This window comes from Neofelis nebulosa, chromosome 6 (assembly GCF_028018385.1).
Source record: "Neofelis nebulosa isolate mNeoNeb1 chromosome 6, mNeoNeb1.pri, whole genome shotgun sequence".
Lineage (NCBI taxonomy): Eukaryota > Metazoa > Chordata > Mammalia > Carnivora > Felidae > Neofelis > Neofelis nebulosa.
The window spans coordinates 44,833,929-44,849,453 of NC_080787.1; the positions used below are offsets into that span (position 1 = coordinate 44,833,929).

At 42.9% G+C, this 15,525-nt stretch overlaps 1 protein-coding gene across 4 annotated transcripts in view; it reads right to left on the bottom strand.

Annotated features, from left to right (window-relative positions):
* The window catches only part of ZNF318 (zinc finger protein 318), a 46,889-nt gene extending 31,364 nt beyond the window's left edge, over nt 1-15,525 (bottom strand). For 2 of the 4 annotated variants that reach the window (XM_058734035.1, XM_058734036.1), the window contains exons 1-5: nt 14,810-15,525; nt 11,929-12,080; nt 4,769-5,408; nt 2,360-3,802; nt 615-714 (exon numbers count right to left, since the gene is read on the bottom strand). In XM_058734035.1, the coding sequence (XP_058590018.1) occupies nt 615-714; nt 2,360-3,802; nt 4,769-5,408; nt 11,929-12,080; nt 14,810-15,265 (2,791 nt within the window). In that variant the 5' untranslated portion in view covers nt 15,266-15,525. The remainder of the gene's footprint in view (nt 1-614; nt 715-2,359; nt 3,803-4,768; nt 5,409-11,928; nt 12,081-14,809) is intronic. The other 2 variants (XM_058734034.1, XM_058734033.1) reach the window with 2 other exon arrangements.

Consider the following 15,525-nt stretch of genomic DNA (forward strand, 5'->3'; position numbering starts at 1 on the left):
TAAGGAAACATCAGACAAACCAAAATTAAAGGACATTCTATAAATATGTGACTTCTTTTCTACAATGTCAATGTCATGAACTATAGATCCAGGAAATGTTATAGAAAAAAAAAAAAAAAGAGTGAAAGAAATGACAACTGAATGCAACGTATAATTTTCCATTTTCTTTTGCTTTAGGGCATTATTAGGACAGCTAGTGAAATATAAATAAGATCAGTAGACTAGTAGTACACTACGGTTAATTTCCTAATTTTGGTAAGTGTACTATGGTTATACAAATGAATGCTTTATTGTTAGGAGATACACAATGAAGTATTTAGGAGTTAAAGGAGTATCATATATAAAACTTAAAGAATTCAGGAAAAATCACACACATACACAGATTGAGAGGAAAAAAAGGATATAGAAAATATGATAAAATGCTCATAATCATGGAGAATATCTGAGAATTTTTCAACTATTACTGCAACTTTTTATGAGTCTAATTAAGCCAAATTTTTTAAAAAGTGAGGCTTCAGATCACTGAACTTATCTGAGAGTCCCCACAGTTCTCCATTTGGGTCTCCTACTCAAGTTACTGCAAAAAGGCACTTATGCACAGGAATGTCTGATACCTTGTTGTTTATGAAGCCGCTCCAATTCAGTCCTGAGGTAGTACATCTTTTTTTGGCGAGCTTCCCGGTCACTCTTTAGCTTTTCCCTCTCTTCAATAACCTGCAAAGTACATAATAGTGTCCTTCAGCCTCCATCATTCTCCTTTTTCTACTACTCTCTTCTGTAAGTCCTCCTGCCAGATGATACCTGAATCCAAGGACCCAAATGTCTACACAGAGAAGTTCTGACTTTATAGCAAAGTTGGTATTTCATTCTGATCCAAATACCAGAGTAGAATTATCCTTTTCAGAACTACATTGCCCAGAAAGCATTATTTTTATGCAGGAAGCACTGTACTATTAATGTTAACCTAAAGGCACTGACAGCAACTATTAGTGGTTCTGAGCTCAAAGGGAACCATCAAGAAGTGAACTAATGAGTGTTACAGGTGACACATTGTGTTAGTTGCATTACATACATCAATTTATTTAATCCTCATGACATTATCCTTGTTTTACAGTAAGAAAACTGAGGTTGTGAAAGATAAAGTAACATATCCAAGGTCATACAGTAAGAAGATTTAAAATCCAGGTATATTAGATAGATAGATAAAATCCATGTATATATAGCCTAAAGCACACATTTCAACTGTATTACTACTAGTTGATGGAAAAAACAAATATAGTTTGTATATAATGGACTAGTGTGGAAAACCTGTATATTATCAGCCCTGACTTAAGTGCTAGGTTCTTGAAGGGGAAGTAAAAGGAAAGCACTCAATCTCCAAACAGTGTCTGTACAGTCTCAGGTTTTGTCTATATTGAACCTTTCCCTCCTCTTTTCCAAAAGACTTCAACAGAACAAAAGACTGAAGCTCAGAGTATCTAAATGCAATAAAAAATTAAGAGGTGATTTTTGTTTTCTCAAGAATCAGCTAAATTTCTTTTAAACTGGAAAAAAATTGACCCTCTAATTTTTCCTTTCCTTCTTTTTCTTTAGGTTTTAATTACTTTATTAGCAAACCAAATTTAATATATTACATTTTTACGCTCCTAAACAAAGTGAGTCATTAGTTACTAAGGACCTTTACGTTAAGAATACACATTAATTTTTCCATTTGAAATTCTGCTATTCTGTATTCCTCATCCCTAATTTTTACCTGCTGTTTTAAAATATGTAGAATTATTACATCATTACCCCAGCCAGTTCCCTTCCTATACCTGAGAACCCAATGAACTTTGTAGTATAAAAACTACTGTTTTTTTAAGTGTCAAAAAATATGTTGTATTCTTGGACTCTAAAACAAACCAGAAAAAGCAAAGCTGATTTTTTAATTACCAAGCAACAACCAGGTATTAGCTTTTAACCCACATAATCACTACAGGAAATGGATCCAAAATTCACTAAGATGAAAACACATTTACCGATCGTCCTTCACCCAATCCAATTTTGGTTCCTCACACCCTGACGAGGTCATATTGAAAACTTCAAGGCTCTCAACTCCTACCCATAGTATTCTAAGGCCAATAATTCTGATAGAGAAATAAACTTAAAAAAGTCAAGAAATCACAGTGGGACCTAGGGCTAGAATTTAGTTTAGTCCTAATAAGAAAATGTGAGAAAAACAGAGGGAGTATATACATTACTTAGAGTGAGGACAGCAGCCTCCAAAAACTTAAAAGGGCCTTACATCCTCTGAAAGGCAAATACCAATTTATGTTAAAATAGAAGACTCAGGCACAGGATGCCCAAAGCTAATATTCACCTTCTGCTTCTGGGAAGCACGGTTCTTCTCATCAGAGATCTTCTCCGGATTATATCTTATGAGTGATGGGATGGACACCTGGACAGGCACTTGAGCAGTAGGAATTGAGCCTAGCACTGACTCCTCCTGCTTGGGCTCATCAGGAGTCACAGTGGGGATCACACGGAGATTGGGACGGCTACGAGTAGGCTGTTTGGTAACTGGCATTACCCTGTGTGGTTCAGGTAGAGAGTGGTTTGATGGTTGAGAGGCAGGGTACATGGGCCACCTGGAGGCTGCATATGCCATGTAGTGCCTATAGGCATCAAAGGAAGCAGGGGGAATGGCAGGTCCCTGATAGTTAGGAGGTATCCGAGCTGCAGCAAACTGAGAGGCCCTTGGCATATGAAACTGTGATAAAGAAGCAGGATGTGGAAGTCTAATTGGGGCAGATGGGGCTGATGGTAACATGCATCTGACTGCCACAGATGACTGAAACCCACTGCCAACCACCTCTGGTCCTGCAATATGACCCACTGAATGGTCAGACTTTAGGAATGGGGGGCTGTTTTTTGTGAGCAGGTAAGGGTCTACAGGGGAGACTGGATGTGGATGGGACACCTCTGGGGAGTGGGTATTGCTATGGTGTGCCTCTCTGCTCTCCAGTCTGTGAGGCTCTGAGGAATGCCGATCAGATGAGAAATGGTGGTCAACTGAGGAACAGCGTTCTGCTGAAAAGTGCCGGTCAACTGATGGACGGCGGTCAGCAGAGGAACGTGATGGTTTCTTGCCATGAAGTCGTTCCTGAGTGCGTGCGGCCAGTTTACTAATCTCGGCTACCCCAATATCCAGCCCTATGGTCTTGAGCAAGTCATGAATCTTGGCATATTCTGGATTGGTGTCTTCTATTGATTCTAGTTTTACAGCTGGAGCTGAAGAGGGCAGGGAGCTTGCCTTCTGTCTCATGACTTCATTCTCAGAGCTCCCAAGGGGCTTTGGTGGAGATTCTGCCTTTAAATCCTCTTCTTCGTCCCCATAGAGAAATTTCTCCTCATCCTCAATGTCAGGGAAACTACGGCGCCTTTTTTCCTGTGTACTGGTAGAATCTGCCAACATGCTCAAAATGCGGGAAAAACCACTGCCATCCTGGCTAGCTCTCTCATGGGGCAGCAAGAAGTCTGTGTGTCGTTCAGGCCCCTCAGGCTTCATATTCAATTTTTCCTTGTGGCACAGAAAACTTCCAAACTTCTCTGTGAGAGGACTGTTGTCTTTGGGCATCCCAGGGAGGGGACCCCATTGATAGAGGTTGCCCTGAGGTTCTTTCAAGGTAGTCTCTACCATAGTCCCCTTGTTTTCAATCTCTGAGGCAAAAGCAGCAATAGCACCACTTAGTGGAAGAGATGGGTGACCAGAGTAGACAGGGTGATCCTGGCTGGGGCTGGTATTGCTGGAAAAACTCTCAAGCTGTAAAGACAGACACAACTGATTTAGCCTCTATGTAGAATCTCAGAAAACTAGTAATTGAGACAAATACTTAAATAGTTGGTTCTTCTTGAATAAATAGGGGGATGCTAAGTATGAATGAAAGGGAGGTACAGTATCCTTAGGCAGGTTCAAGATTTGGGTCTCCGTCTATCCAGATGCTTCTGCTGTAGCAAGGGGGAACAGGAAATAAAGTAGATTGGCATGAATCTTTACTTTTGCCCATTTCTTGTACTCCTTACCAAGCAATACGAATTCAAAAGGATTTTAGAGATATACTCTAGCTTGTTTCTTTTCTATGGGTCCCTCAAAGGGGAGGGGGGGAAACATATAAAAGTGGAGCCACTTTGAAGTGAGATTAGGAAACTCTGAAACCTAACTGATCAACCTCCCCTTGCTTCCTTACATGCCCTTAGGTACTTCTTCAGAAACTTTTAGCTCCTAGGAGAATAGCTAAAAACTAGCGTTCATGCTTGACCACCTTTTCAAAGATGAGGAAAAAACATCAGGGCCCAGTAACTTGTCTAAAAATCATACAGCAAGTAGTAGCAGTGGAATCAGAATCAGAATCACCTGGTTTCTGGTCTAGTGCCTAGTGTCTACTCATAAATCTTTTCTCTAAAGAGAAATGAGGAAAATTCAGATCGTCTACTCTCTTTGCCCTTCAAGCTTCACTTCCAAGAAACCCATATTCAAAGATTCCTTGAGGGCTATCCAATTTAGAGAAAAAAACTTTCAATAAATACTCTCCAAAATGTTTACTTAGCCTAATATATGACAATAGAAGCCCTCCACTGATGCATTATGAGGCCTACAGTTTACTCTGGAGAATCTTGGAAGATACTATATTACAAAGATACCATTAGGGACACAACCCTCAGGAAAGTAACCGAGTTTTAAGATATTAGAGGGACTAGCAAGAGATTCTAGAAGAAATGCAGCAGAGACCTGAATGGAAGGCTCCATGTCCACCTCAATCCGTTTCTTCAGAATTGACTTCTTGGGCATAGCGGATACTTCCTCAGGGCGATGTAAAGAATACCCTGGCTCTGATGTTGTTAGGACACCTGATAGTCCAGGAATAGAACAGCTAGTGTCACCACCATCAACTCCCACTAGCTCCTGACTCAAGCTCCTACTTCGTTCTTCCTCTTCTTCTCGTTTTCGCCTGGCAAGGTCCAGCTCTCGAAACTCAGGATCTAGAAACCTAGGGCTTGGGCTTCGTCTACGCTGTCGATAGTTGCGGGTCCCTGATGAAAAACCTGAGTGATCACTGCCCATGCCATGTATCTTCTCTGTGTCATCATAACGGGGCCGTTTGGCCTCCCGGCTCCTTTCCTCAGGTCGTACAGAGTAGGAGCCTTTGAGTTTATCTCTATTCCGCTCTGTTCCCCGCAACAGCTCATCATGACAACTGATATGGGGACTATAATCAGAACGATGCAAGAAAGTTTCTCTTGTCCGGTAGTCCTCATCAAGTTGTCCCAAGAAGGGACTGAGAGGTCCCTCCTCCCGAGAAATATATCGTTCAAGACCTCGAGAGCACTGGGAACTTCGAGTGAAGACTGAATCATCAGTCAGGTCATCCCTGAGGAAAGAGACAAGCATCAGTGAATACAATGGACTTGGAAAGAGCAAGAGCAAATAAGCCTCTAAGAGGCTGACATTCAGCAAGGGGGCTACAGATTGCTTAGGACAAAAGACAAAAATCATGAAATCCAAGAACAAATCTATGGAACATTTCTTCTCCCTTTCCCCTGGGCACAAGCAGCTTCAATCTCTAACCAAAGGGAACTATTACTATCTATCTAGACAGAACTTTTAAGCTAATCTCTTTGACTAGACTTTGGGGATGCAGAATATCACAAGAGGGTCTGGGAGATGTGAAAACATCGCTACCAGACTACAAAAAGTGTGGGTTACACAATTCCACGCTAGTTTAAATTCTAGCTCTTTGCTATCAAAAGTGTGGTCTCAATTAGCAGCATGAGTATTACCTAGGAACTTTTTAGAAATGTGGATCTCAAGCTCCATCCAGGCCTACTGATTCAGAAACTGCATTATTTTAACAAGAGCTTCAGATGATTTGTATGCACTTTTAAATGTGAGAGATGGGAGCACCTGGCTGGGTGGCTAGGTCAGTTAAGCATCCAACTCTTGATTTTGGCTCAGGTCATGATCTCACGGTTCGTGAGATCAAGCCCTGCACTGGCTCTGGTGCTGGGTGGGGTGCCTGCTTAAGATTCTCTCTCTTCCTCTCCCTCTGCAACCCCCTCTCAAAAAAATTAATCCATAAATGAAATGTGAGAAATATCAGGCCAGGTCAATAATTTTCAAGCTGTGTTCTACAGAGACTCTTAAGAGTGCTTAGGAGATGCCTAAAGGAAGGACATGCTAAGAAAGCAGAGCCTGCATGGCTCTGGGCCTTCCACCTCACTGAAATCATACTGGCCCCAACTTTTACTGTTTGTAATGTAAAGTTCTGTATAATATACCATTTGGAAAAGAAGTATTTCACTGTGGGGAAGATTTTTTTTTTTTAACTACTGAGCTACCTAATTGGCACGATTTTCTCACAAGTTTTAGAAGATTCTCCAATGCTCTGTTTTGCTAGGTCACATATTAAAAACCATAAAATCCATTTACAGCCTGTTTTGTTCTCTCTTTTCTACTTTGCTTGGATATCCACAAGCACTCTGCTCATCCTGGGTCTATGAAAGAGTATGGAATGATTTGGCTCACTATATATTTTTATTTTCATAGAAATAAAATGGTCTTTAAAAAAAAAGAAATAAAATGGTCTTGGACCTTTGTGGCACAAAGATAAAAATATAGGATGGGACACCTGTCCTTTCAGCTCAGAGCTCTTTTTTTTTTTTTTTTTTTTTTAAATTTTTTTTTTTTCAACGTTTTTTATTTATTTTTGGGACAGAGAGAGACAGAGCATGAACGGGGGAGGGGCAGAGAGAGAGGGAGACGCAGAATCGGAAACAGGCTCCGAGCCATCAGCCCAGAGCCTGACGCGGGGCTCGAACTCACGGACCGCGAGATCGTGACCTGGCTGAAGTCGGACGCTTAACCGACTGCGCCACCCAGGCGCCCTCAGAGCTCTTTATCACACAAAATAGTCCTAATCTTTTTGGGTACTATGGTCACAGAGTTTCTACTGTCCAAAAAAGAAAATTTCTGATTCAATCATAGATAGAAATAAAGATCCTCCAGCACTCTAACTTTTAAGTAATCTGAATGAAACATTTACATGTCATGGCACCTGGGTGGCTCAGTTGGTTAAGCATCCAACTCTTGATTTCGGCTCAGGTCATGGTCTCACAGTTCATGAGCTCAAGCCCTGCATTGGGCACTGTGCTGACAGTGCAGAGCCTGCTTGGGATTCTCTGTCTTGCTTTCTCTCACCATCCACCCCCCGCCAACTCCTGCTTGCATGTGTGCTCTCAAAAATAAACATTTTTAAAAAATTTATGTGTCATTCACACTCCACTCACATTGGTGTTTTCTAGTTTCTAGTATGTACTTTTGTGTTTTGTAGAGTTTCTGAGAAATAACTTTTCTTTGATTTTGTTTTTTTTTTAGTTGCTTTCTCTGGGACTGAGCAGAACATCAAAGAGTTGCCTTTTCTAGAACTTTGTTCAAAGTTGTAGACCTGGGTAACAGCTATAAATAATTTTACGAAAGACTATCATAGATAAACTTTATCACTTCCTCTAAAAGAATGCCACCCATGAGAATCCAGGTTCCTGTTACCCACCTCCTCCCCAAGAATCTGGGGAATTTTGAGGTCTCGATATAGTAGGAAATAAATAAAATAGGAAAAAATGGGAATGAACCAAGGATGATCTCTGAAATCAAACATAACTAGAGTAATATATTTTACTCTATAGGTTTGTCAGCCATGAACACGCCTATTTCCAGGGAGGAAATGTCCATGAGCCACTCTATTACTACAACACCATCTACCATAAAAAAGTCTCTGACTGTATTAGTGTAGAGGAAAAAACACAGGCTCCATGGGGAGTGGCAAATTCATCCATACTTCCATGTTCAGCTCCCCACTAGAACTATTACATATCACCACCAAATGGCATACTAGCTCAAGATCTAATCTAGCACTAAATATAAAGAAGCTAGAAATAATGAGATGACTCCCAGACAGTATCAATCCAGACTTGTAACCTTCAGCAAAAGAAGGCAAAAACAACACAATGAAAAAAGGTATGTTAACAGTTAAAAGAATAAACTATCATATGTATATCATGCATATATATCATGCAATACAGAAATCATTGATTTCTATACAGGCAGAAATCAAGATGCTTATTAGAAGCTCATGTCTTCCTTCCCCAGGTCTCCCAAAGGATAAGAGAAAGAACTGGCTACGGTAAAAGTGAGCCCTAAAAAGGGTCCCATCCTCTGTAGCTTAGAATAGTCCAGGGACAGACTCTCTCTGAAAGTTTTAGTTAAGTCCCACTCTTTTCTAAGGTTTTAAATAGTGTATAAGGTCTATCTATTTTAAAAACTGACAGGGTGCCTAGGTGGCTCAGCCAGTTAAGCATCCGACTTTGGCTCAGGTCATGATCTCATGGTTTGTGAGTTCGAGCCCCTCATCAGGCTCTCTACTGACAGTGCATAGCCTGCCTGGGATTCTCACTTTCTCTCTCACTCAAAAATGAATAAATAAACTTTAAAAATAAATAAATAAGTAATTGATTGTTGGATTGCTGGATGGGTACATGGGGGTTCACTGTATTATTCTACTTTTTTTTTTTTTTTTTAAGCTACTCATGCATTGGTCAGCATCTCATCTAGCAAGTAGATGGGATCTCCCTCTCTGTACTTTTGTATTTATGAATTGCATTAAACAAGTAAAAAAACATATAACATATACCCACATAAAACTTTGTATACCAATGTTCACAGCAGCATTATTCACAATAGCCAAATAGTGGAAACAACCCAAATTTATCCATCCAATCATCTCTGATGAATGGATAAACAAAACACATACAATGACATATTATTGGTAACAAAAAGAAATGAAGTACTATTATATGCTACAACATGAATGAATCTTGAAAACATTATGCTAAGTGACAGAGGCTAGTCACAAAGGACCATATATTGTATGATTCTATTTATATGAAATGTCCAGAACAGGCAAATCTAGACAGAAAACAGATTAGCGATAAGCTATCGCATGTGGGGGGGGGGGTGGTAACTAATAGCTAAGAGTGCAGGTAATAAAACTTTTCCAAAATTAATCATAGTAGTGGATGCACAACTCTGTGAACTCAGTGACTAAAAGTCACTGAACTGCACACATTTTTTTTTTCTTTAAATAGGTTCCATGCCCAGCATGGAGCCCAGTGCAGGGCCTAAACTCACAACCCTGAGCTCAAGACCTGAGCTGAGATCAACAGTTGGGTGCTTAACAGACTGAGCCATCCAGGCACCCCTGAACCATACACTTTAAATGGGTGAATTTTACGGTATGTGAATTATGGCTCAATAAAGCTGTTAAAAAATGTATATGATTAAGAAAAAGAAGAAGAAAAAAGACCCTGTAGAGTCCAAACTTCCCATTCTTCTGCTGATTCCCTAAAATGCCTGAAGAAAGCTCTTTGCTTCTGTCTTTTCCCTAAGGCAAATCAGGAAGAAAAAATTCTGCTCTTTCAACCTAAGTCAGGGCAAGGAAGAGTTAAGAATTTTGTGAATGGAATGTGCAGACTACTTTGTTAACAGGGTAAACTGAACTCACATCCACAAGTCTTTAGAAGCTTAAATTAGAGCACGTGCTCTCTCTCTCTCAAAATAAATAAACTTTACAAAAAAAAAAAAATAAGGGAAGAGAAAGATTATCAGGGTCCCAGGAAAAGTTTATTTTTAAAAATTTTAAGTAATCTCTACACCCACAACCTGGGGTTCGAACTTAACACCCCCAGGAACGAGAGTCCCTGGGAATAAAAGTGGCATGCCCTAGTGACTTAGCTAACCACGTATCGCCAGGAAAAAAATGTAAAGCACCTACATACAAAGGATGGAAATGGCCTGTTTCATTAGCTAAACTGGATACACTGTCAGGAGACATCATGAGAACGCCAGTGGTCCTATGGCCTGGTATTACTGGACAGTAATTATCCACACAAACCATATAGAGAAAAAATACAGGGGACAAAACAATATAAAGAATGGGTTGCTACCTCCTTTTATTATTATTTTTTTCCTTAAGTAATCTCTATGCCCAATGTGGGGCTTGAACTCACGACCCCAAGATCAAGAGTTGCATGCTCTACCAACTGAGGTGCCCCCGATAGCTCCTTTTAGAACCTTAGTCTCATTTTCTCTAAAACAGACTTGTCTCTCTGAAACACATGATTCTGGGAAGACAATTACTATCCCAAACTCCCTAAAAGGCAATTTTTAATTTTTACAACTTAAAAACGGACAATTCACTATCTGAAGCACAAGTGCATAACGAAGCTTATAGAAAGGGGAGGTGACAAGAGGAAATGCTATAGTTATCTCAAAACCTTAACAAGGAAGGAAGAGAGTCACACCTGGCACTACCTACTCAATCATTTCCCAAAATAGAAGTAGCCAGAAGGGCAAGGGCTTTTGCCTAAATTAAGGGATATAGTCACATAACTTAAAGCCCTATGTTCAGAAGTTTCTTTTTTTTAATATATTTTTTAATGTTTTTAGTTTTTTTTGAGAGAGAGATAGAGCATGAGTGGGGGAGGGGCATAGAGAGAGGAGACAGAATCTGAAGCAGGCTCCAGGCTCTGAGCTGTCAGCACAGAGCCAGACGGGGGACTCAAACTCGTGAATCACAAAATCACGACCTGAGCCCAAGTCGGATGCTTAACCTACTGAGCCACCCAGGTGCCCCAGAAATTTCTGTCATATGACACAGAACTCTCCTGCCTTGGTCTGCCACATCAAATTGCCACTGGAGCTTTGAAGTAAATATCACCAAAGAGTAACACTGGTCTTCAGACTTCCTGCCCAGCTGTCCCCCACCTGTCTGCCTATGCTCAGTGTACCACTACATGGACAGTCTCAGTTTGAAAGAATATTACATTGACTTGTTGCTACTGCTAATCATTTGTGAAAACTCCCAATATGCTGGGCAGATACCACAACAGACATGGTTCCCAGCTCTCAGAAAGCACTTTCCCTGTACTCCCATTCTTATTTATTTACTTTTGTGAGGTGAAAAACACCTAAGGTGATTAGTTAACTTCCCACGTGGTGAGGTTCCTAATACCTAAGATCTACATTTAATACTCTGTGGAGTGTATTTGTCTGCTCTCAGCATTCAATAGTTGTAAAAACTGAAATTAAACATTTTTAAAGAGCTTTAACTTTTCTTTTTTTTTTAAAAAAAATTTTTTTTCAACGTTTATTTATTTTTGGGACAGAGAGAGACAGAGCATGAACGGGGGAGGGGCAGAGAGAGGGAGACACAGAATCGGAAACAGGCTCCAGGCTCTGAGCCATCAGCCCAGAGCCTGACGCGGGGCTCGAACTCACGGACCGTGAGATCGTGACCTGGCTGAAGTCGGACGCCCAACCGACTGCGCCACCCAGGCGCCCCGAGCTTTAACTTTTCTACTAACGCTTAATATACTTTATACTGAATTTAGATACATGTTAGATATGAATTTATCTAAAACCTTTCTGAATCTATATTTCAGCCTGACCAAAGTGAAAACGCCATTTAAAAAAGATTTCCTATTTTGTCCAGAACTTTCTTTTGTAGAAAGGATCCTAGTTCCAGTATTTTAGAATCCTTACCATCTCAATTGTTTACGTTTATGTCCTGTCTATGTCCCCTCAGCCTTCCCCTTTCTAGATGGACCAGGATGACATTCTAAATTAAAGTCTTTTCTTCTATGTAATTCTTTCAGCAACAGAGTCTATGTCAATACACTCTTCCCACTTAGAAAGCCTTTTCCAATGCTATACTTTGTACTGGACACAGGGTGTAACTTCAGTGCTGGCACCACTCTTTCAAATACATTATTCAGAAAAAAGCAACTTTTCTAGCTTCAAGCACTATTATAGTGTGCCCTACCCCAAATGAAGCCTACCTGTCCACGTCCTCCAGATTATCCACTGGTGACCCCAGTCGATCACTAAGCCGCCGCCGTTCTGGTATGCCAACACAGAAATGGTCATTGCCAACAGTGATTCTTAAGCTCTGTTCCAAAGAAGAGTCAGAACGCAGACCAGGAGAGCGTCTCTACAAAAGTAAAAGATAATGTAATATTCTATAGGATCAAGACATCCCTATACCCAAAAATGTACTCCTCGGAGGTCATAAAATTGTCACCCAAAAAGGAGAGAAATGACTATGGTAAGATACTATCCAAAAATTAAGCATATTTTAAAAAATTATCATTTTCTTAGATGAAAGACCACACTTCCAAGCCTCCCAATCAGAGACCTCTCATTCTTTCATTTACTAGTACTGGGCATGGGACTAAAAGAGTAAATCGAGTCTGTTCTCAGAATCTATACATTTCTGGTGAAGTAAGCAAATAACAGGTTTTGTGTGTTTTTTAAAGTACTTCTGATAGCAGTAAGTGCTATAGTCATTAAAAAGTGATAATATGGGGGCGCCTGGGTGGCGCAGTCAGTTAAGCGTCCGACTTCAGCCAGGTCACGATCTCGCGGTCTGTGAGTTCGAGCCCCGCGTCAGGCTCTGGGCTGATGGTTCGGAGCCTGGAGCCTGTTTCAGATTCTGTGTCTCCCTCTCTCTCTGCCCCTCCCCTGTTCATGCTCTGTCTCTGTCCCAAAAAAAAAAAAAAAAAAAAAAAGTGATATGAAAGAGATTAGAGAAAAGGAACTACTTCAGATAGGATGGTTAAAGATGGCTTTTTCTGAGGTGATATTATTTAACCTGACCCTTGACTGATGAGATGTCAGCCTTGCAAACAGATGGAAGTATGTTTCTGGCAAAAAGAACAAGCTGTGGAATGAGCTTAGCATGTTCTGAGTAACAGAAAGACAGCCAGTGTGACTGTAGCAAAGTGACAGAAGACAGGAAATTTGGATTTTGTTCTTAGTGTAGTAATAAACCACAGAAGGAGTTCAAGCATTAGAGTGATATGATCTGACTACATTCTTCCTCCAGATGCTTGCATTGCTCCTACTCTCATCTCATTCAAGTCTTTATTGAAGTCACCTTCCCAAGCCTTCCTTGGCTACCCTATTAAAAATGATGAATTCCTTTCTGTTTTTGTTTTTAGTTAGTACTTAATCCCATTTAATATGCCACAATATTTTACTTCTCTTATTGCCTGACTCCCCCTGGTAGAATATAAGCTCTGTAAGGGCAGGGGTTTTTGACCGTTCACTGTTGTATCCCCAGTGCCCAGAACAGTGTCTAATATGGTAGATGTTGAATAAATACTTCTCAATTGTATAAAATGAAGATTAACAAAAATTATCTTGATTGCTAGGTACAGAATAAACTAGGTGGTAACAAGAATGGAATGTAAAGGAAACTAAGGCAATAATCCACTCAAAAGGCAATAGGGCTTAGACTAATGGCAGGTGGACAGTTTGGGGGATGTATCTTGGAGGCAGAGCTGACATGTTGACACATGGAGTGAATCTGACAGCTTAGACTTGGGAGAAGGGAAACCATCACTATTTCTGGCTGAGCAATGGGTGATGTCACTGACTTGAGAAGAAAAGCTTGGAGCATTGAAGAAAAGGGAGGCTGTGGGAACTAGTATTCAATTTTCTTTGCTTCCTCTGTAGAACTTCTTGCTTCCTCAGACTATAGCTGCTCAGCTGTGAAAATCTTAACATAGTGACAAGTCAATTCACCTAAGACCAGAGTACCTAGAGCACGTCAATACTCTTAGAGAGCAAGCAGAGAAAACAGAAACTTTGTCATGGGTTTTTTTAAAAAAAAATTGATGAACTGAAAATAAAAAATTCCAAAACACCAGTCCCAGGCCAGAGGCAGTTACGGTGAGAGGTCAATATTATGTCTAACCTTCTATCTTTTTTAAAAAAGATTTTATTTTTAAAGTAGTCTCTCCACCCAATGTGGGACTTGAACTCATGACCCTGAGATCAAGAGCCCTACTCTACAAACCCAGCCAGGTGCTCCTAAACTGAACTTCTTAACCTCATGTCCCATTCCTTTAGCAGGGAAACATAACTGTTAAAATTATGGATGGTGGGAACCGGGTACGCATGGACTGAATCACAGCTACACCACTTCTTAGTTGTATGACATTTTTTAAAGTTGCTCAAACCTCTCTGGATACCTCAGCTATTCAATAAGGCAAAATTTTAACTTCCTCGCCTCAAAGGGTTGTGAGTGTTCAAAGGGAATGTGTAAATGAAGGTCGAAGCATAATCCTGCCACATAACTCAGTAAGTGGTGGTACTTATTAATGACTGTGGGTATGCAGTTCATTTCGGAGTAGCGCCAATTTGCTAACAGTTTACACTCTAGGTGTCTTCGCTGATGAGGTTTAGGCAACCCTAACTGGCCACAAAGACATTTCAGCTTCTTTTCTAAGAAAAGCTGCCACGGGGCAGCTCAGGTCTAAGGGGATACCAAACCACGCAACTCTGAGGGAAACATCGACTACTGAACAAGTACCAGGCACACAGTTTGGAGGACATTCCCCTCGCCCTGGCAAACTTTTCCGCATCTCACCCCAGAGTGAGACAAACAGCCTATTCCTGAAATGATGCACTGCCTCCCGAACCAGGCGCCCGTCTGGGTCCCGAGTCCGTTATTGTGTAAAGCGGCTCCCAGGGCTGAGGGGGAACCTCCAGGTTCGGACGTCGCCTAGGGAGCCCGAGGGGGGGTGGAGGGCCTTCGATCCTGGGACTCTGGCCTGGAGGCCTTGGGGCGCCTGTGCTGCGGGCGTTTCTGAAAGCGGGAAGCCCGGGCGAGGGGGCTAGGGTATAGAGGGAGTCCCGGTCGAGGGGTGGGATTACCCGGCTGCCGCTGTCGCCTGGATGGTCTCCACGGCCGTCCCGGGCGAAGTCCGCGCGGGACTCCCCGCGGCTGCTGCCTCGGAAACCGGCCGGGCCCGGCGGGAAGAGTCGTCGGCCCCGCGGCGGCGACGGGGAGCCGCGACGCGCCCGCGGCGGGGAGGGGGAAACGCGACGACCCCGCGGCGGGGACGGCGAGGCCCGGCGGCCGCGGGGCGGGGACGGGGAGCCACGGCGACCCCGCGGCGGGGACGGCGAGGCCCGGCGGCCGCGGTGCCCTGAGGGCGAGCGGGGACGGCGAGCTGGGTTCCGAGACGAGGAGGAGCTGGAGGGCAGCGGCGAGGTGCGGCGAGCCGGGCCTGAGGAGGAGCCGGAGCTGCGGCCGGTGCGCGGGCCGCCCCCGCCGCTCTCTTTAGGCCGGTGCGAAGAGACGGAGGAGCGGGCGCCGCTGCGGTACATGGCTCCGGCAGCAGCAGCCACGGCGGCAGCTCCGACCGGGGAGCGCCCTGGACGCGGGGCCCCAGCGCGCCGCCGCAGCTGCAGCCACGGCCGCCACGCGCCGCCCCCGCAGCCGGAGCCGCCCCCTCCCCTCGGCCCCGCGCCGCCGCTGGGGCCGGCCGAGCGCGCGGCCGCTGCTGGCGGTTGGAAGCGCGAGCACGCGTCCGACACACCCCCCCCGCCCTCCGGGGCTCCCCGCTCCTCCACTCAGGGAGCGGCCA